General features: G+C 44.6%; 1 protein-coding gene across 2 annotated transcripts in view; it reads left to right on the top strand.

Annotated features, from left to right (window-relative positions):
* LOC149364056 (transducin-like enhancer protein 1) overlaps positions 1-21,644 on the top strand; it is a 41,972-nt gene extending 20,328 nt beyond the window's left edge. For both annotated transcript variants that reach the window (XM_089574046.1, XM_089574047.1), the window contains 12 exons: positions 250-303; positions 2,781-3,024; positions 6,193-6,332; positions 8,894-8,958; positions 10,849-11,029; positions 12,654-12,722; positions 13,727-13,828; positions 16,111-16,256; positions 17,200-17,311; positions 19,206-19,288; positions 20,077-20,257; positions 20,430-21,644. In XM_089574046.1, coding sequence (XP_089430172.1) covers positions 250-303; positions 2,781-3,024; positions 6,193-6,332; positions 8,894-8,958; positions 10,849-11,029; positions 12,654-12,722; positions 13,727-13,828; positions 16,111-16,256; positions 17,200-17,311; positions 19,206-19,288; positions 20,077-20,257; positions 20,430-20,537 — 1,485 coding nt within the window. In that variant the 3' untranslated portion in view covers positions 20,538-21,644. The remainder of the gene's footprint in view (positions 1-249; positions 304-2,780; positions 3,025-6,192; positions 6,333-8,893; positions 8,959-10,848; positions 11,030-12,653; positions 12,723-13,726; positions 13,829-16,110; positions 16,257-17,199; positions 17,312-19,205; positions 19,289-20,076; positions 20,258-20,429) is intronic.
* The last annotated feature ends 629 nt before the right edge of the window (positions 21,645-22,273 follow it).

Here is a 22,273-nt window from a genome sequence, read left to right on the forward strand (position 1 = left end):
ATTGTCAACGTGGTCAGGATCTGGCAGCATTAAGCACATTCCTGTAGCAGCTGAGCTTGGCATTATCATGTACATAAGAGCAGCATTTTGAGCTGTGGGCGGAACCACAGAACTGCCACATGCACACAGTACCTTACAGCTGCGTGCAGGCTGATGTGCAGAGCTATTGAAATGTGAAGCTACACTCTGCTTCTTCTTGCAGAATGCTCGGTGACGGTGCTGATTTTTTATCAATTTTTTTTCTTTCAGGATAGTGATGGGGAGAAGAGTGACCAAGAGCTGGTGGTTGACGTTGCCAACGAGGTGAATACTTTTGCTTACTGGGTGAAATATTTCAAGTGTCTTGCTCATGGAGCATACATGCTTACAAAAAGCTCCTGCAGTTGTTAATTGGGAAAGCTTCAGAAGCTCGCATTCTTTGTACCAGGAGTAGGAATTTGTACTTGAGCATCAGTTATGTACTGTGGGCGCAGGGGCGGATTTAAGGATCACTCTTAAAAGGGGTGGCAGGCGAGGGTGGTCCTATCTGAGCCATGTATTTTTTCAACTTTTGTGGTGAAAAATGGCGCTCGCCAAGGTTTTCCTATGTAAAATTTCCCACTTAGGGAGGGGGGTGACCACCCCCACCGCCATCACCATTAATCCACCCCTGAGTGGGTGTGTGTGTGCAATGAAATCCTATTTAGTTTTACCAGTCATGCTAACTGCTCAGTTTTCTTTATTTCTATGAAAGTGTTTGAGTGAAAGTAATTGTAGCAGCTCTTGATCAATAGTGTGTGTTTGTAGAAAATAGGAAAATCCACTGCTCACCCTGTAACTCTCCGGTTAAGACTGCTGACAACTGCATTGGTGGAATTGGTTGGGAACCCAAGGAGAGAGGAATGCATTGATAAAGAAGTAGAACATGTGAGATGCCTACATTTAAGAAGTATTTAACTAATTGCTGCATTGAAATTAAATAAATTGAGATGCCAAGAGAAGGCCCCAATTTTGTGTGCCTGGTAACAAACTGAGGTTTGTTAGGTTCCTGCATTATCATGTTGTATGTGCTTCTAAGAATAGCATGCCAGCCATAGTGCATCCCTTGTGTTTTGAAATGATCAAAGATTCACATTTGGCTTTGCTGGTCATCTGTAGGGATAGAATGTTTCTTAAAAAAATGAAGGCTGATGCAGGTACAGGAAGGTGAAAAACTATTTAGTACAGTGTCCAAAGTGGGTGAAGTGGCATCATCAACCTTAAAGGTGCACTGAAGAGGAATCTGAACTCGTCTTTTTACAGCGGGAACTCGATCTACACGTTCCGAGCATTCTTAGAAACTTCGACTTATTGCCCTGTGTGGCTGATTTCTTTTATTAAATTGAATTAACGTCGGGCTCCCGCCTTTATTTTTGAATTCTCCCTCGTACGGTGGGCGGAGTCGACCAACGCGTGGAATGCCTTTCAGCCAGCTCCGTGGAGGCTTTGCTTTCGCTTTATGTTGTTTTTTAGGTTTCCGTGAATAAATAATTTCATTCGCAGATAATATAGCCGCAAAATAAGCCCGTAGAAATAAAAATACGCGCGGTCTATTTGTTTCTGCGGATTACTACGTATTACTCCGTCGATGGCAGAGCGGCAAGCCGCCACGGGACTGGGTGAAAAGCACTCCGCGCGTTGGTCGACTCCGCCCACCGTACTAGGGAGAATTAAAAAAAAAAGGCGGGGCCGGACATTAATTCGATTTAATTAGGGAAATCGGCACACAGGTCAATAAATTGAAGTTTCTAAGAATGCTCAGAACGTGTAGATTGAGTTCCCGCGGCAAAAGACGAGTTCAGATTCCTGTTCAGTGCACCTTTAACACTTTTAGGTGCGAAACTTTTACCCACTTTGCGGCCGTTCCGATCCAAAACTATTTCGCCAATTTTGGGCCCGATGGTAAAATACAACTGTGCTAAAATACAACTGTGCAGGAATAACTCATGGAATGTTTATTTTTGGTGTTTCTTTATGTGTCCAAGTCTTTGAATGAAATTTGGGCAGTGTGTGGTTAGAGAGATGGCACATCATGCATGGCGAGGAAAACAAGCGCAATTCAACCACAGAAAAGCTGTTGGAGCATTGCCAGACAGCAAACCGGAACGATAATTTTGCGTTATCAGAAGGGGCCCAACTAGGAATCGCATAAGTTTAAGGCTGGACTTGCCGCAATGGCTCTTTAGTCAGAGTAGTCGGGTTCAGTTCTGCTTGCGGCGACCATGTTTCAATGGAGGTGAAATCAAAAGGCGCCTGTGCGCTGTGCGATGTCAGCACTTGTTGGAAAACCATAGGTGGTCTAAATAAATCTGGAGCCCCTTACTGCAGCTTCCCTCATAACCCATATGTTGCTTCAGGACGTTAAACCCCATAATTTACGATTTACTTAAAACTGCTGGGTAGCTTCCAACTTTTCACCCAGTTCTAAAGTGTCATCGTCAGCCTGACGGAAACTGCTATGACTTGAATACCTACCTGTTTCTTGCAGAATCTAGGAAGACAGCAATATGTTGTGCTGATGCACATTTTGTTCTGTAGTGTGTAGTTTAATGCCCAAATGCTGCACAGAAGCAATAAGAAGTCCCAATAGTAAAGGGCTACAAATTAATCTAGACTTCCTGGGATTCTTTATTGTGCAGTGCCATTGCACAGCACAAGAGAGCCGTTTTATTTTGCCTTTATCGAAATGCGGGGACATTTCAAGTTGTCTTTCTTTGAAATAAAGATTATCGAGCACTGTCTGATGTTGGAATGGCATGCAGGACTCTGTGGGCGCACCCAATGGGGCACTGTCGCCAAGAGAAAATGGCACAGACAAGGGCCTCAAGAAGGAGCCCCACGGGTCTCCCCATTCGAGCGTCTCCTCCAACTCGAGCACACCATCCTCCTCCAAGCACAAGGATGGGGGCGGTGACAAGGGTGGTGGTACGCCTACCCCCAAGGCAGCCACGCCCACTGGTGCTGCCCCCTCTTCGTCCCACAAGGGAGCCAAGGCTGCTGCCCTTGGTATGCTTAACCGTTCTACTTTGCTGCTGTACCGGCCAGGCCAGAGCATGTGCTGCGCTGAGCTAAATGTGCACTCGCTGGAGCTGCAAAGCAAGCAAGATGCCTCGCTCTGTGCCACCTGCTGATTGCAAGGTCATAATGCGTGTATGAAATGATAGTAAGGAGCAATGTTGCCTATTATTTCCAAAGTAAGGTTGTTCACAGTTCTTTACTGCCACCCCTTATAAAAATGGTCTATAGACAGTCTATAAACTCTATTGCCTTCCTATAGATATTTCTTTTTGTCCATTCATAGTCTATAGGAGGTATTCAATGAGGCCGCGCTACCAGACGGCGCGAGCGTCGTCGCGGCAGGCGCGCCATGTTTGCGGTCGTTTCAGGCGAGCTCGCGCAGTGTCACGGTGCGCCGTGAGGTACCCGGCCTGAACTGTTAGTGATCCGTAACATATTTGTACGTTGTTGAATACGTCAGCGACCACTTATCTTTGTGGAGCGCGTATTGTGCATGAAGTTTGCAGCAGAATTCTTCTGCGCCGTGATATAACCGAGCTGCCTCAACTCGGCAGCAAAACTGGCTGGCTGCGCTGCACGCAAGAACGTACACAACTTGCAGCTTTTAATATCAGTTGATAACTGTCAGCTAGTCATGCAGGGCACATCGTGGATAAACAGCACGATTAATTACCGAGATTCCAGAACTGCCACCGCAGAAATTGATAATTCAAGCGCCTAGCTGTAGTCCGCGAACTGCTGACGCTTCTCAGACGTACGGTCTTTCAGCAGAAAGGCAAAACGTCATAGCTGCCTTATTTACCCGACAGAACAAATACTGCCATGCGCTCGCAGCACGAACGGCAGACACAGCGAGAATGTTTTGCAGTTTTGATTGTAGCTACGTAGCGCTGCTTCGTATGCACAAGACCGTTTTCGCAGCAACGCAGTGTGCAGCCATTCCGCTAGATTCAGTTGTAACACGTCACTTTCAGCAGGTAGAGGTGACAAGTTAAGCTACAGCTAAGTGAACAGACCTTTCGAATTACTCACCTCTTCAAAAACAGCACTTCGGCCGTCGGCACCGCGGACGTCGGCACCCACAGCACGGCTCTTAGACTCACCCGCTTGTCAAGTAATTGCACCCTCTCATAGGTTTATATCCTTTAATTCCTTGGCCCGCCAGCAAACTTAAGCCGTGCACAAGGTGGGCCTCGATACCGGTGAATTCAACGCGCGGCGGCAGTCTTGTATACGTCGCACACCATGCCGGTGCCTCCGCATTCCTACGGGGGGGTCGACCTTTTCACAAAGTAGAACCTTCTGAGCGTGCCCGCTCTTTTCTGCTTCGCACAGTTCACGAAGTATTCACTCAGTCACGCGGCGGCACGGGTCGGACAGAAATTACGGGCGGCAAGACGCGAAATACACTCACATTTCACCCATCACCAGCTATTCAAACGCTGCGGCTGGCTGCGGCGGCCGCGCGCGCGACCACCAACATGGCGAATGCCGCGCCGGCCGCTAGCGCCCCTTGCGGATGACGTCATGTGAATACCTCCTATAGGCTGCCTATAGAAAAAAGTCTACTAAAGGTGTACGGCCATAAACCTATAGATTGTCTGTATACTGTCTATAGAATTTTTATTGCTCATAGACTGTTCTCTATGATTTGTCTATAAAGAATATATAGACTTTATAGACAAAACTCTATGGACAATCTACAGACTGTCTAAAAAAAATTTTTGTAAGGGACCACATATCACTACATGTAGTGATATTTAGAACGAGTGTCACCTGATACTAGGTTGGCCGCTCCTTGCCATCACTGCGTTCATTGTTATTGCCACGTACTGAATGCAGTCCCAGTAAAGAGCGGTACAGGCTAAAACTTTTAAAGTAAGGTAGTGCGTCTTTGCTTACAGATACCTTCAGGAGCGATACCAGTTGAACTACTGCAGAATAGCTCAGTCAGTTGGGTGCCACATGTGACTGGCAGAGGTTGTCGGTGTGATCCTCAGTGTTTGCGCCTTGTGTGATCTTCTAATTTTCATCATTTGAACTGATTTCGAAGCAGTTACTAAAATCATTTCCTCACAGAAATTTTATCTGCTCTTGTGTTGTTTAGCCTGTTCAATATTTGTCTTATTTAGCTCTCTGGAGCTTGTGCTAGATCTGCCCTGCTCATGTCTTTTCGAGGCCCAGACTTGAAAGGCAACTGAAGAGGTTTTACAGTTCGACAAGCTTAAAAGGATAGAATGTGTGAAACTTGGAGGTAAAGAATGTAAAATCTTTTTGGGCTAGCATTTGAAACGGTGACGTAATCACCGAATGAAGCCGCATAGGCATCCAGGATTCTTCAAGGTGCATAGCTGCTCCGGGCAGGGGCCCAAATGATGACATCATTTGCGGCGGCACTACGCTTACAGCAAAGGAATGGTTGCTTGAAGGAAGGAAACAAACACCAGCGAAGGTTGAGTCCACGAAGCGTTGTTTGGCGGCACCTGACAACACTTAACCTTAAATTTTGGCAAAAATTATGTCATGATGAATTTCTCCGCACTTCGATGCAGTGAGGAGAAGCCTGGACATTATGGCTGCTCTAATCAGTGATTACCTTATCATTTCAGATGCTAGTGCAAGTGTACTTGAAGCGCTTCACCTAGAAGCTTCATACATTCGAATCTTTGAATCATCAAAAAACCGTTTCAGCTTCCCTTTAAATTATAGACAAAGCCATCCAATTTTTGTTCTTAGTAAAAAAATGAACGCATGGCTTTGTGGTATTACTGATATTTGTTCAGAAGGAGATGCTTTATAGCTGCGAAAATTGGGTATAGAAATGAAGCAGTGATTTTTTTCCCTCTGCTTCATTAAAACTCATTTCAAACATCATTGCAGTTTGGCTGTAAAACAGCCATCGATGGCAATGTATTTAATTTTTTTGGTCTTTTCTAGATCATAACAGCTTCATTTTCAGTTAAAGTAGCTGGCATCTTATGCAAAAGGTAGAAAATAAAAGTTAGCACATTTCGCATTAATGCATGTTTCTTGATGAGCTGGTGATTGAACATTCAGAACAGTAAACAATGCAATGGATGAAGCAAAGTGCATTTTCTCGGGATGTATTACAGTTGGGCGCAGGTTGAGTCATGTGGTTGCTTCTTCACTCTGCAGGTCCTCCATACCCATACCCCCTGCACGGAGGTGCGCCCGGTGCCCATGGCATGCCGGCAGATCTCAGTGCTGCAGCCTATCCGCAAGGTGTTCTGCACAATAGCATGGCACCAGGGCTCAACTCTTACTCGAGGGGACTGGTGAGAGCACTCCTCTTCATTTGTACAGCCAAACCTCTTTATGGCAAATCGTAAAATAATTCGATGTAGCTGAAATTTGTACCGTATTTTCCGGTGTATAAGACGCGGCTTTTTTTCGAAAATCTTGCTAATGCGTCCTAGACAAGGGTGCGTCTTATATGCGAATTTTTCATCTTTTTTTTGGGAGTTCATCGATTACTCCGGTTCATGCTCAAGCTTTTTTCACCTAAAAATATCACTACCAATAATCCGGTTGTAACACGGTTAATTCTTCAATACCGGGACCGCCGTGCGCGACATTCTAGGTGATCTTTATTATGAAACGGCGGGGATGACGACTTCCGGGATCACGAGCGCGCGGCTGTTTCGGAGGCCCCAAGCAAAAGTAATGAGAAGCGCCAAAAGATGGTGACAATCGCGCTTCTCGCCATTGTCAAGAGAAGCCGGCGTTCTTTTTTAGTCACCCTTTGCAACTTTTTTTGCTCCGTGTACATAGTGCATGTTTCAGCCGAGTTGCTTCCAGAAATGGGTAAACGTTTTGATAGCGCATCTGAAGATGGAGACTTCGAAGGTTTCAAGTAGAAATAAAATGTTGCTATGGACATATGGGGAGCTGTATCGTTTTTTCTTTCTTTTTTGGTAAAACGTAGACGGGTATGGCGTGAGTGTTGCCTTTTTCGATCACTTTGCGTTGCTTAAGAACTGCTCACAGGTACGGTGCATTTCGCGATAGTTGCGCAAGCATGTTTAATTAAGCCTCACTAGCCTAACTGGGTAAACTGGGGCACGTCTTATACACGGGTGCGTCTTATATACAAACTTTTTCAGTGACAGCTTGCATATATGGCAGATGCGTCTTATACAAGGGTGAGTCTTATACACCGGAAAATACAGTAATATAAAATTTCACCAAAAACACATGCAAGACCAGCGCAGTGTAGTCAGCGAAGGGACATCAACTTGGCCAGTCTTGACTAGACAAATGGAGAGACTTTTTCCAAAGTTTTCGCGACATTTTCGAAGGTGCTCACAGTCATTCCAGAGGCCGCAAAAAACTGAGCGCCAGTTAGGCTAGCTTCCACCCATATATAGTGCCACCACCACGCAAAGGTGGCAGACCAAGTGCCAGCAATTTTGGCTTCCCCACATCACAACTGTGTCGCTTGAAAAATGGTGCGTCAGAATGAATGCTATCGCTGTTTTCACCACCTCCGGGACAACCGACATAAGTGCGCGGTAGTTACTGCAAGGTTGCTATCGTACATGTCTTTGCTTCCTGGGCATTGTCGATGGGTACGAACATTGTGCACACAAGCTGACTGCCAGGCTGTCAACCCGCTGTATCTTTCATGGCACTATTGATAAGTGCGATGTAAAAACGCGAATGCTTACCACACAACTACTAGTCACTTGTGTACTAGTACTGCGAAGCCTGCGATCTGCCATCTGAGCTAGTGGACACCGTGGGGCTTTGGGAAGTTTTTTATATCTGTTTCATGGTGAGCCGTGTTCGATATATAAAGTAGAAATTGCATGTGTTTCTTTCAATTTTATAAGGAGTTCAATACTGCCAATCATTCATGATATCTATGTTTGTTATATTGAGGTTTGACTATAACACGAATTAGTGTTGTGCAACATCGTTACAGTGATTTCTGTACCATTGCATTGTAATTCTTTTCTTGTTGTAGCATGGGCTTTTTGCCAGGTCTGTTGTCGTCAGCTTGTTTCGTAAGTTTTGGAGCGAAGGCAACATTGAAAAAGCTGCAGATTAATACTAGACATTTAGCTGGTTACGATGCAAATACTTATTTAGAAGTGTGCTGAGATCTAAACCTTGGTAATGCAAAGCCACTTTGAAGCAGGTTTTAGCTGTTAAGGAGGAAAGCTAGTCTAGAAAAAAAAAAAAACATTTTATTGTAATGAAGTCACAATTCCAAAATCTTCAGAGACCACATATTTTTGTGTGCTGATTCTAAATATGTCATTTAATTTCTTATAAATCAAGTCTTTGTGCACTTATGTAATACAATGTCAGTTTTTCACTGAAAGCTGTTAAGGAATTTATTTGCAGGGAACTTACTGAAATGCATGCCATTGGTTGGTTTTGACATAAGTGAATGCTATAAGGGCAGAATTATCATTCTGCCTTCACTGAGGTTGAGTTATAAGCGGGATGATTTTTTTGCCCTTATTACATTCTTCAATGTTGCAAAAAGCAATGGCATGCATTTTAGCAAGTTCCTCGTAGAAAAATTTCCTGAAAGCTTTCGGCAAAATGGTAGAAAACATATTACGTAAGTGTACAAGCACTAGGTTTACAATAAATTACACAGAATATTTGGGATGGGCACACAAAAACGTGCGTTCCTTGAAAATTTCACAGTTGTGACTATGATATATTTAAAAAATTGTTTCAGACCAGCTTCTCCACTTAATATTGAAAATATTGAAATTTTTATTTAAGGGAATAAAGTGCAGCATAACTGCATCTCTTCTAGTTTACTCCCACTATTAATTCCTCTTACTATTTGGTGGGATTCTATTTTTGCTGGACGCAGGTTGGCTATGAGCCACATCCCTCGATGCGTGGACCTGGATTTGGCTCTATACCAGGAGGAAAACCGTGAGTTTCATTCACAATGTGTTCACTAGGGGCAGATCCTTTTTCAGGGAGACAAGGATTTGAATGGACACCTTAAATTAAGCTTGAGTGTTTTTCATTGGATTTAAGAGGCTGAAATTGTAAAACATTCTATCTTGTCTTCGAAAAACAGGGCTGGTGGTGGCAGTATTAAAAAATATCTGGGAGTGGCAAATCCTATGTCCGCAGGTGGCATTGTGACAAAGTTAGGGATGTATTCTATGCTCTTGTTTTTGCATATAAATCGCTAATGGTACGAGATTGCAAATCTGCATGTAGGAGGGAAAAAAAACTTTGTCATGAAAAATTGCCTATTACTTACAACTTTTCTCTAACTGGGTCTTAGTTTATGTTGATTCATGATGATATTTTATGTTTGCATACATGCTAGTGCTACAACCTTCATGCCTGGATTAAAATTGAAAATTTACGAAGGCCTTCATGTTTTTTGTGCTGTGGCCGTGCTGAATGAAGAACTTAGCATTGACACAGCGCACAGAAAAGGTGAGGACAGGACGGGCGGCACTGATAATCTAATAATAATGTAATAATGATAATCTAAGAGCAAGCTGTCTTTGATCGTTAGTGAACAGGCCTCTATACTGCTTCAGCGATCAGCTCATCTCACTGACATCTAAATCTCGCCTGTTAACAAAATTTTGAAAGCGTTTACATTTCTTAAACCCTTCTGGCATGCTTTCGCATTGTTAAAACATTCATTCATAGGTATCTCAAGTGAACATCAAGAGAATTTACTGTGATTAATTCTTAGCATTTTGTTCAGTGTATCATCTCTACCTTTCCTCATTTCATTAATCTTCATATTTACTTTTAAAAAGCTCTCTTTTTGGATGCCCACTTTTGCTGAGGGCAGTCCATGAAAAGTCTCAGTGAAGGTGCACGTGCATATATATGTGTGGAAGTATTTTCGTGTTATTTTGTGCTCACCCCTGTTCGAAGTCGGGCGAGTCTGCAGTATTGGTAAATAAATAAGAGTGACACTGGCCAACATCATCATGGCTGGGCAATAATAGGGGATATTCAAAATTCCGCAAGTGCGCTTTCCCACATAACTATGTTGCCCCAAACAAGATGGCCGACTTCGCTATAAAGGAACTAGGTGGGCTACAGGACAAGCGCTAAAGGTGTGGATAGAATGTAAGAAACGTATTTTGGAAGAATCAAACAAAAAAAACAGTCTTTCTTGCTTTGTCTCAGCTGGAAACGCATGGTCAGCCATCTTGTTAGGGACAACATTGTTATGCGGGAAAGCACACTTGCGGAATTTTGAATATCCCCTATTGATGCACATGAAGGACTGCAAAAGCATAAGGGAGGTGGGGCAGCTGCAGGCACACTTTATTAGTAAAGCAACACGAGGAGGACCCGGGTTTTTGGTCCCAAAAGTGTGGTGTTGTCTTTTCTTTTACTTACCTAATACCTTAACAAATTAATCACTTCCAAACAGCATTACATTGACTACAGTTCGGTGTTTCTTCACATGAGAGAATGTTGGCTTCTTTGGCTTATCCGTTTTTATAAGCCTTTCAGTTAGGCCATCAAAATTCGTACCTGGCATGAGGGTAAACAGAAGGCAACACGCGCCTGATTTTATTTATTCGCCTTCTCCACCTTTCCCCAGTTCGCCTTTTTATTATTGATATGCCTGCTGTTTCGCCTGCAGATTCGGGTAGCATAGAATGTGCATCTGCTTCTCTTGCACAGGCCCATGCCAACTTCCAAGTGCGTTTGAGTCTCTTTTGTGCTAATACTGGTTGATGTGATTTGAAGCATCTGGAAAGTTGACCGCACTGCCCCGACATTCTTAGCCAGTGCGAATGCATGATGGCTAATGTGCTTTCTTTTGTGCAGGGCCTACTCGTTCCACGTGAGTGCAGAAGGCCAGATGCAGCCAGTGCCATTCCCACCTGATGCGTTGATCGGGGCCGGCATCCCTCGTCACGCGCGACAAATCAACACATTGGCCCATGGCGAGGTCGTCTGTGCAGTCACCATCAGCAACCCAACCAAATATGTCTACACAGGAGGCAAGGTGCGCACTTTTTTTCGCAGAATTTCTCCCGCATTCCTCTTTGGTGCTTGGCAGCCAGGTGGTTTTTATGCGAAGCATATTGCTAGAGCTATGCCCCACGCCGTCACCGTGGCTGTACGCGTCCAACCACGTGACACGATGACGTCACACCACGTGACATGATGACGTCATGACAGATGAGAAACAGGTCCCCCACCTCGCGCCGTCGCTCGGAGCTGTACGCGACCAACCACGTGACACGATGACGTCACGCGCTGGGAGAGGGAGAACGATGCCATCGCACAGACACCGGAATGTCCTCGAGCGGCATTCCCGCGCATTTCGAACGCGCGTTCACACTCGGTGTAGGTGAAACGCTCGCTCCACCGGGCAGGCAGACGCGGCTTCCGTGGCAATGCAGGCGCTCACCCAACGCGCGTCTCGGGGTTAGTCGGCATTCCGCTGTAGCCATGCCGTTGTCTTCCCCCACGACGAAGGCTTCTAGTGGTTGTATTAAAATGACCAAGTATTCAACCAAGGAAAGTATTCAACCAACCAAGTATTCAACCAAGAACCAAGTATTCAGCCATTTTTTTTTTTTTTTTCTGCTTGCTACAGGAGCCCCATTAAAAATCTGACCACTGTCACCATCTGTTCTGCTCTGTTTTTGGTCATTGAAGGTCATCTGTAGTTTATCCATTTTTTTTTCCTACTTTCTGAAATTAGTCTCTAGACCATGTTCACTGCTTGTCACTTGCATTTATAGATGTTTTTTTTTTTTTTCAAAAAGCGACCTCATTGCAGCCGTTTGAGTTGCCTGTTTTCAGCGCATTCCTGTCAAAAGCTGTAATGGCAAAGAAAGACACGCCACCCAATCATATCCACTGCCTTTGAAATGCTACATTTGAATTCTACCCGAGTGTTATCATTGTGTTAATTTGCGATGTTATGAAAGGGCAGTAAAAATATTGGAGGATGGGGAGGGGTCGTAAGGAGTTCTGCACATTGTATTTTTACTGCGGCATCACATTCTGCTTCATTGAATTATCGCTGCTAGAGGTTCTGTTCCATACTAACTTTGCTGTCATTGCCTTGGATTGTTTATTGCGAACGTGATGTGCTCAACTGCTAGTTTTTAAACAAGGTAGAAGTGCTTTGTTGATTTTGTAGCTGTGCAGATCTCGCAGTGTTTGCTTTGCAAACAAGCCATACTCATGGTCTGCACAGAGTGTTGTGGATGCATGTTCACTGAGCAGTGCAAAAGTGTCGCTGACCATTGCTAGGTCACATATAGTTTGTTAATGTTGAAAGATACCTCTGCATGTTGTGGCTCAGAGAAAATGTTTTATCCTTGGTCTGCTAGGAAGCTAAGCTTTGTACTGCTTTTAGCTGATGAGCTGCCGCGGTGGCTCAGTGGTTATGGCGCTCAGCTGCTGACCCGAAAGACGCGGGTTCGATCCTGGCCGCGGCGGTGGAATTTCGATGCAGGCGAAATTGCACGTTAAAGAAGCCCAGGTGATCGAAATTTCTGGAGCCTTTCACTGCGGCATCCCTCATAGCCTGAGTCGATTTGTGATGTCAAACCTCCTCAAACCATAAACCTTTTAGCTGATGCCTGACTGATGCTTGATAATGTTGTTCACAGGGCTGCGTCAAAGTCTGGGACATCAGCCAACCAGCCACTAAGACTCCTGTCTCCCAGCTAGACTGCTTGGTGAGTGACTTCAAGAGCAAGCTTTCACAGGCAGCTCACAGAAAGAGTTTCATGCACCCGTCTTTCGCATTTATATTGTTCTCTGGTACTGAAGCTCTGTTCTCGATAGAGAAGTAATATACCCTTTATCTAAACATGGTACAGTAGGATCTCTATGACACAAATTCCCCAGGAAAATTCGTATGATCCAAATCAAGTCACCTTCAATAAGAAAGCAAAGTACAACCTTATTTATTTTTTGCTATTATTAGCCGAAATAGTCCTCATAGCCCATCTGGACCGTTTTCCCCTCACCAACTAAAGGCGAAAAACTTTGCAGAACTGTGCAAAACTGTGCATTCCTCATGACTACGTCCTGCTTCCCAACAATGGTGCAGAGCGTCGGTAGTTCTAGGTCTTGTTCTTTCACTAAGTCAGCACCACCATCAGCCGCATGTGTAGTGCGGCAAAGCCTGCCGCCTGCCATTGGAGCGGACCCTGCTTCTTTGGCTCTATTATTTTCCACTGAAAAAGTCCGCAGTGCTCGTTTGGACTTTTTTCGTGTTCCCGTCATCCCAAACAGTAACATTTATATACACTGTGGCCTGGTCATTTTTAAAATTTGTGCCATCACAAAATCTTCCTTTCCTTCCTCTTTTGGCATCCTTCGATGGCCCATCAAAATAAACTTGTCTGTGAAGAAGTTAGAAAGAAAAAGAGCTGTACTCAAGAAAGCTGAACCCTTGGTTCATAAATCTATAAGCACTAAATATTTGTCAAGCATCGTTTGGAAGCTTGACTGGCTATTTTTTCAGCTTAAGTAGTGTAGAATGTTTAGCTGTCTTGGGTATATGACTAAGGTTGCTTAGCCGACGTACTCCTTGCTCTGTTAACTGCAGTGCATTCAGGATGTCTGAGGCAGTGTGTCATCGCTGTCTTATAGGGTTCCACCTTCGGTGAATCTTTCCCGTTCTCTTTGTCACTTTATCGAAATGCTCATGCGAATATTTCATACTTTGTTGCAGCAAAGGGACAACTACATTCGCTCCTGCAAGCTCCTTCCCGACGGGCGGACACTCATTGTTGGTGGGGAAGCGAGCACTATCTCTATCTGGGATTTGGCAGCAGTAAGTGACTTTTGTGCTGCTCAAGGCAGTGGGTCAGTGAAATTTTTGGAAAGGCTGGAATGCGTAGCCTCTCACTCTCTCATCGAACAGAGGAGAGGATGTGGGATGGGAAACGGGAAATTCCACTGCGTTGCACATGGCATGGCGGTGCTATAGGCATTTAGAGCAGCTTATGGACACACATGCTGACAGCAGGCACATTGCTGGCTACCCCCAATTACTTGAAATTGAGGTTCCCTGAACCTTCCTGGCAAAAGCCCTCGCTATATACCTAATTGGCAGCATGTGATGGCCAAAAAAGGAGCTAACCCTAAACTATTACCACATCTTTTGCCGTGTTAATACTTGCTACTGGACATTCATTAAATGTTCTGAGCACGTGTGCGCCTTTTAGACCTTTCTGATGGGTTTTGTCACTACCATTCTGAGAGCAAAGCACTGTGTTAGAGGCTTTTAGTTCTGCAGCCACCATTGCACATGCCTCCATTGTGTTACCGGATACCCACAGGCACTAAATTGTCATTGCTTATGCCTTGTCCTCGTAGCTGGTGTTGTCTGTGAATCGCCAGTATTGCACCTGGCGGCCACTCGTTTTTGAGAGCGTGGTCGATTCTCCTTTTCGTTTCTTTCCTCACTATAGAGCGTGACACTGTGTTAACGGTTGTGGCTTATGCAGACAGTACTTCGTAAATACCAAACTTCACTGCATTAACTTCCTTCATAAATAAATACCAACCTTTTCGAATGTTTCCAGGCCATTGCATTTGCTTGTTTGTTTGTTTGTTTGCAAACAAACAAACAAACATTTGCTGCTGGCCCATCTAGCAGGGCTCTGTGTACTAGGAGACAACTTTCTCTGGTGCTACAAAAAGCTACAAGCATGAAATGACTACTGCCACACAGTGTAGTGTTTTCATGTGCTCACGAACTGACATCAGAGGTCTTGAAGCTGATGGCTCTCACTTGTAGTCTCTGCTGTAGTGCACAGAAAGTTGTCCCCGGGTGTAGTTGGCACCCGTGGCAGTGGAAATCAAAGATTTGCAGCATTGGTGTCATTATTTAAGCTGCATTGTAAGGCCCAGGAGAAATCCCTGTGACCTGGGAGCTATCAAAAAGGATGATACCATATAAACGCGTGTAAGGGCCGCACTTTTTTTTCCAGATTCAAGTGCCAATTTCCGGAGTACAATCCATGTATGATATGATTTGTTTGAAACAGCGCAAGGCCGAAGGCCAAAGAAGAGAGCGGAAGAAAGGAGGAAATGGACAACACAGCGCTGAACTAGCAACTGACATTTATTTGGCACGCTGCGCGTATAAATACCTGAATGTATAAATACATTCATGTATGCGAATGCAAAAAAATAATTTTTATTCTTTTCAACATAAGCAACGCTCCAATCGGAAATGAGTGGCATTTATTCTCTGCTTAATCGTTGTCACTCGCCAAGTCTTCAGACTCTGAGCTGGTGTTGAGCTCTGGTGCATGGTCATCCACCAGATCCTAGTTATGCACAGACCCTAGTTATCAGTAATTACAGAAGAAAATTTCTTCATCACAGAGTTTATGTGCCTTGTTACTAGATGGCGCTACTCTTTGCGCGTGCACCGAACGTTGTTTTGCTGCTGTTCTTTATTGAGTCCACTGCTGGTTGCAGCAGAAAGTAATTAAGCTGCTTTTTCTGCTCGTAGTTTGAAATTTTCACAAGAAAATTCGTATGAACGATTGTTATATTTAATTTATTAGAAATCGATGGCGATGATGATAGTATGCACAGTGCCATCTCGTATGTAGCAATCTAACTAGTTAATTGGAATCAAGTAGATACGTGTAGCAGCTGTCCACCTCGATCGTGCTTCAAACTTCAACACGCGTTTATACTGTATATCTTTTTGCCACACATTCGTAAATGCTCAATAGGAATGAGATGCTTATGCCATTCACTAAGAGCAATCGAAGCTTGCCTGGAATTCACCTGTACCGTCAAAATTCTTCATTATCTTCATCTTCTCATCTGTTTCTATGCATTGGTGGTCTGTTAGTAATAATTATTTCTTTATTATTTGTTTGTTTCTTGTTTAAGTCTTGCATTCAGAAATTCGCACAAAACTGCACTACAAGAATTGTTGCTACCATCTCTGTCTCATCATCTTTTTCTGTACCTGCTATGCATTAAAAGAGAGCTATAGTTTATAATTCTCACTTTATTGTAATTTGTTTGTTACTAGTACTACTCGATTAGCGTGTTCAGTACCTAAGCATAAAATATACATTGATGCAGCCGACTCCACGAATCAAGGCAGAGCTGACTTCAAATGCTCCAGCATGCTATGCCCTGGCCATCAGTCCCGACTCCAAGGTGTGCTTCAGCTGCTGTTCAGACGGGAACATCGCCGTCTGGGACTTGCACAACCAGACACTTGTCAGGTATGCCGTTCACTCTTTTCAGCTGCTGGTGGCGTATAGAACACTGCTCAGCTTTGGATAACATACCCAGATGCTTAATTCTCGCACTGGCGGAGTGCATATTCTGTGCAATAACTTGGTCACAAACATTGTTATGCTACAAGATTATGTACCATTACAAGAGACTAGTCACAGTTAGCAATGAAAATAGTGAAAAGTGGCATTAGGATTTGTGCATACCGCAGCAGTGGCCTGGTGGTTTGAGCTGTTGGTTATGGTCTTGATGATGGGCTTGAGCCTGGTGATAGTGCTCTTTGGCTAAGATACCTTTGCGTCTCTAAACCGGATGGCTTTCATCATCAGTATGCATGATTTTTTAAATTTCTCAGGGCTGACATTTTGTAAGCGCTTAGATTTTACCATCAATGGATGTAAATACAGCATGAAATGCCTTTTTATTGGCACTCATGGGGAAGTAGAACTATTTTCATGACTAAATGTTATTATTGAAGTCACTACAGACCCATCTGTCACATTACAGTAGACTGTGACTGTTCATAAAAGCTGTGTGTTATTTGTCGATCGCAGTGTACTGCATCTGTCAACTTGTCAGTTAAGCCAGCTTTAGCTGTCATCATATAACTGCCTAAGGAGAGAGATTGTTAGTGCAGGCTGAAGTTGTTTGCCTAGCCGTGCATGGCGGTACATTCCAGGGGGTTTTTCTCCTTACTTATCGGTGGATTTGTGCTTGCTCAGCGTACGACCCACCCAAGCCTGCCCAGTCCCATACACAAGCCACGAGGCTTAAGCGGACTGGCTAGTTCATATATTTGTTCAATTCAACGTTCAATAAATCTATTTCTCTGTGCATAACATACGCATACACAGCACAGTTCAGTGTCAGAAAAATTTTCCATCCATTGAGGAACGCCTTCCTGTCTCCCCTTCCCCATCCAATATGCAGGCAGTTCCAGGGCCACACAGATGGTGCGAGCTGCATTGACATCTCAAGCGACGGCACCAAACTCTGGACGGGTGGCCTGGACAACACTGTACGCTCCTGGGATCTCCGAGAGGTGAGAACTGGATTTCTGGCTTTTGGGACCTGAACACAGCATGCTTTAGTTGGCAGCGCCCATTCAGTGCAATGAAGGAAACTATCCTTAGCAGTCTGTGTTTTGAGACACCCTTTGTCCTTTAGTTTGCCTTGGTGTAGTTGTAATGTTTGTTTATGTGTTCAACTAAGATTAGGTAGTCTGAAGTCTACCTAATGTGCTCAAGTTGTCACTATAATCAGCCAAAGGCTGGATGAGAGTTTCGCTTCATTATTTTAATTTGTTTTGAATGTTGGATGATGTTGAGTGTTCCCCTGATGGCAATACACGGAAAATTTGTGGTCTCGTCAAAATAAGTGCACTCCTGTGATAACTGGTTTTAGTGGTAGCACATTTGCACGTTTATAAGTCAACCCCCCCCCCCTGTATCTTTTGTCAGGAGAAAAAAAAAAGGCGCATTCCAAAATGAACATGTGTCACTGGACAATGCAACGCCATACTTGTGCCATTGTCCTCACTAGTGCTGCCATCGTCATCGCTGCCACGGTCCCATAGCACGTCGTTCTAACGTCGTCATCTAACAAAATCCCCCACTTTGCAAACTACTACAGCGCATAGTCAGCCTGCAAAATCCTGCACTTTGCCAAACAACTGCACCATGACACCGTGTGGAACAGCTGAAAATTTTGCTTCGCTGCAGTCGCGACACCTGCATCACCCGTTACGAAATGTCGAACTTGTGGCCAGGTGCGCAGTTGTTCGTTTCTTTGCCGTAAAGAATGGCAGCCATCTTGAACTAACCATGAACGAGCACCGAACACTTACAGGCCCCGAACACTTACAGGCCCCGGAGCACAAATGACGACTAATGAAACACTGCATTAAAAACTGTAAAACAGGGCCGGCAGTCAAGCAAAATGCATCAAGCAGAGCCAGAGAGAAACTGCGTGAGCGGCGTTGGCTCTACTTCAGCTACTGACACTCTTCAAAAATGCTGCCATTCTGAGCGATGCTGCTATGGTGGCTTGCGGTGCTGCCGTGATTGGAACAGTAATCCTTTCGTGAACTATTGACATCCTCATGAGCACTGAGTGCGCAGTTAAAAGTAGAAAAAAAAAAATAGAAAATCCTTCTGAACAAGCGCACAGAATAGCCGAATGTTACTGGACAGAGCTCTAAAGCAAACATAAAATTGAAACCAGGCTCTAGCGCCCCTGATATCTCGTTTGTCTCGGCTTTATTTATGGTGCCATGCTTTGGTTTCTATTGTAAGTCGACCCCCCCCCCCACTTCGGATTTTCAAATAGAAAGAAATAGATTGACTTATAATTGTGTGACTATGGTACACTGTGGTAATGCAGACTGAGTCAGGGCTATTGGTTCACACTATAGCTGAAGCATAGATCCTTTCTTGCATTCATTTTTTTTTTTATTTTCGAAAGTTTTCAGTACCAGCTGGACATTGCAGTCTTTTGTGATGGTGAAATTAGAGTGGCTCCCATCATTTCGTTTCTCACGGCTTTGACATGAAAGACTGTATAGAAGCTTGTTTGGTTGCTTTGAGTTGGTATTGTACCTTACGTGGGTGGGGTTATTGTCACGAAAATGCGGGGAGGTTGAAGAAATGCCACGGTAGAGGACTCTGGATTGATTTCGACCACCTGGTGTTCTTCTTCATGCACTGGCATTGCATAGCACATGGGCCCCTTTGGATTTGTTTTGGCAAAGGAGCATTGTTTCATAGAAGGCCACGTTTTGATTGATGTGTTCAAGTAAAACGGTAGTTCAGTTAAGTATGTTGGTTTCTCTCACAGAACATTCTTAACTCAGCATAAAATAAGGCTGCTGTGCGGCCTTTCTAAAAGGCTCACTTTTCTGTATGCTGACATATTTTTGTTGGATGGTGTGAATGCAGGGGCGGCAGTTGCAGCAGCACGACTTCACCTCACAGATCTTCTCGTTGGGATATTGTCCCACTGGAGAATGGCTAGCTGTTGGGTAAGCGATACTCACTTGTTACAGGAACTCTTGCACTGACCTGGGGTTATAGCCGTTGCATTGCTACTATTGGTTTTTCATGTAACATTTTATTCCGCGATCTATGTCTTGGTACACTTCGGCCCGAAACTAGCTGTGAAAACTGGGGCTGGTAGCGAACAGTCATCGCTTGAGACTAACGGTTGACAGGAGTATCCAGATTATTAGCTGCAACATCGCTAGCAATAGCAAGTGACTTAAAATAAAGTTAAGCAAAAAAAATACTTACATGATAGCTATCACTCATTTCCTTATCCACGCAGACTCGCACTTAAATTCACACACCTCTTAGCTCAGTGTCACTCTGTCCGCTGTCTTGGTTTTCCTGGGTTTCTATTCAGTCTATGCCTTCTTTCAGTAAGGCGCAAAAGAACAATCACGTAAACATGTTGGCATCTAGGAACGTCCCAAAGGGTCGCGGGCTTGCTCAGTTCTGTTATAGCTGAACTTCTGAGGGCAGGATGCACATTTTCTTGAGGGCTTTGTTTCCAAGGTTTTAAATGGAAAGCATTCTTGTCACTTTTGGTGGTAAATACTGAGGAGTGGCCTCACTGTCTCAGCACTGAAGAGGAAAACTTCCATCCACAAGTAACAAATATCATCTAAATTTGCATGGCATTTCAGTTGCTTCCAGGCCAGCAACGACAAATTGTAGAACTCTCCACGATTGCACATTATGCTTTTTTTAGGACCGTCGAGGAAAGCGTTGGGGCTGAACTCTAAACCCTTGCCTTTGCCACTTGGTGCAGGATGGAGAGCAGCAATGTGGAGGTTCTGCACTGCAGCAAGCCAGACAAGTACCAGCTGCACCTTCACGAAAGCTGCGTGCTGTCGCTGAAGTTTGCTTCATGTGGGAAGTGGTTTGTCTCCACGGGCAAGGACAACCTGCTCAACGCTTGGAGGACACCCTACGGAGCCTCCATCTTCCAGGTATAAGCCCCTGATGATTACCCAGATAACTCCACTGATAACATAACCGCACGCAGTGATGCTAACTGCTGTTGTTTTAAAATTGCCTCCTGACTTCCTGCTAGGTTTCTTCTACCACAAATCTCACTCTGGCCTTTGTGTCTCTCCTTCCCTCCCACATACTTTTCTCTAGTCCAAGGAGTCCTCATCAGTGCTGAGCTGCGATATCTCCTCCGACGACAAGTATATTGTCACTGGCTCGGGAGACAAGAAGGCCACTGTGTACGAAGTGATCTACTAAGCTGGACTGAAGTCTGTCTGCCAGCCAGAAATCATCATCTGCTTGTGGTTGTGCGCGCGTGCATCGGTTTGGTTGTTCACGAGCATAACTTTTGTACATTACTGAGACGTGCTTCTGATAAGTTGGACAGGTGACTCGGCTTCAAGACGTCACATACCAAGGACTTCCAGTTTGACAACCTCTGCTGACGTGTCGGCCTTGTAGTGTTAAGCTGCTTACCCAGTGCTATGTGCTGATTGGCCAGCAGTTGTGACCCGATTTAGCTTTACCAAGTGTCCTCGCGACGACAGCAAGCAGTCCTGCTTTGATTCCAAAGGCTGGGCATTGTGCACTGGACTCGGACAGCATGCCAGTGCCCCTCAATCTGAACACTCACCTGTGGCACCCATCTCACCAGGAGCACGCAAACAGAGTGCCATCAAGACCTTGTTGCAAGTTGGTCATGAAGCACCCCATTGGTACATACCATGCCAAAATAGAAACCAGCAGGCGAGGGGGTGTGTGCAAGAACATTCTGGTGACTACAGCGAGTGAATGCTCCGTAATAGCGAGGACCTCACTGCTAGTATTCCTTTATCTCACAATGGAGTGGCTGGTGAATTTTTGCACACATCCACATGTTCTGATCATCTTTGCTTTTTTTTTTTGTTCAAGTGTAAGCGCAAGCGCAGTGAATCTCCGTGTTATGCATCGATTCTGTCTCACTCTCCTTGTTATGCCACCCTAAAGGGCAAACAACCCTTTGTTTGAGAGGATACTGAGCATTGGCATCACCACTGTAGGCCATCTCTGTGCTGCTTTGCAGGCCGGTCTTGCCTGAAGGACAACATGCCTCTGGTCTCATAGCTATGCATAAAACTTTCCCGTAGCCCTGTGACCTTACTGAGCTCAGGAAACATTCCATATTGCTGCCAACGTTTTGTGCAAGTGAGGTGTATTTGCCACACACTGCAATTCTGCATTCGATGGGCTGGCCTTCCCAAGGCTCTACAGTTTCTCTGTGTCGTGCCTGGTTGGCCGCCCTTGTGTACAAAGCCATGCTGGCCGGTGCCAGCCTTGTCATCTTAGTACAATAAACTGTTCCGTTAAATGCCCCCTCCCACTGGATGCGTGCAGTCAGCGTGTGTGCCAAAGACACAAGTGGAGGTCCTATATACAGGACCGACCTCATAACTTTGGGGGAACAGTGGATTTAACGGATTACTACCAGCCATGCAACATAAACAGTCGATCGACTTGAAGCTACCGGCAACGAATTGGGATTGGATCAGAGTTTAGACCATGGCTGTAGGCCACTTCATCTTTTTTATGTACCACAACTCTGTGTCAGCATAAAAAGAGGTGGTGCAATCAGCACATGCATAGTCCCACCTGTGCCTGAATGGAGCACTAAACACATTTAATGTGCTAGTAAAGCCGTCCTTGTCACTACAGTAAATGACAGTTGAGTTATGCATCACTTCTATCATATAGTGAGCAGATTTCTGCCAGACTGAGATTTCTGTTGAGAAGCATTAACCATCAGTAGTCACTTTACGTAAATTATGGCCAATTCTTCTCATATCTTTTTTTTCAGGTTATTGCTTTGTTGGCATCGTTTCTTGCATTCATATTGCATGTTTGCGGCTGAATATTGGTAGAAGTAAAACACTGATTAACAAGCGCTATTTTCTTTAAAGGCGGGCTTTTGCTGAAATCTCATTGCTTCTGTTCTTCACTTTTAAAATGCCCTTTTC

Source organism: Amblyomma mixtum, chromosome 2, assembly GCF_055824585.1.
Source record: "Amblyomma mixtum isolate Tamu chromosome 2, ASM5582458v1, whole genome shotgun sequence".
Lineage (NCBI taxonomy): Eukaryota > Metazoa > Arthropoda > Arachnida > Ixodida > Ixodidae > Amblyomma > Amblyomma mixtum.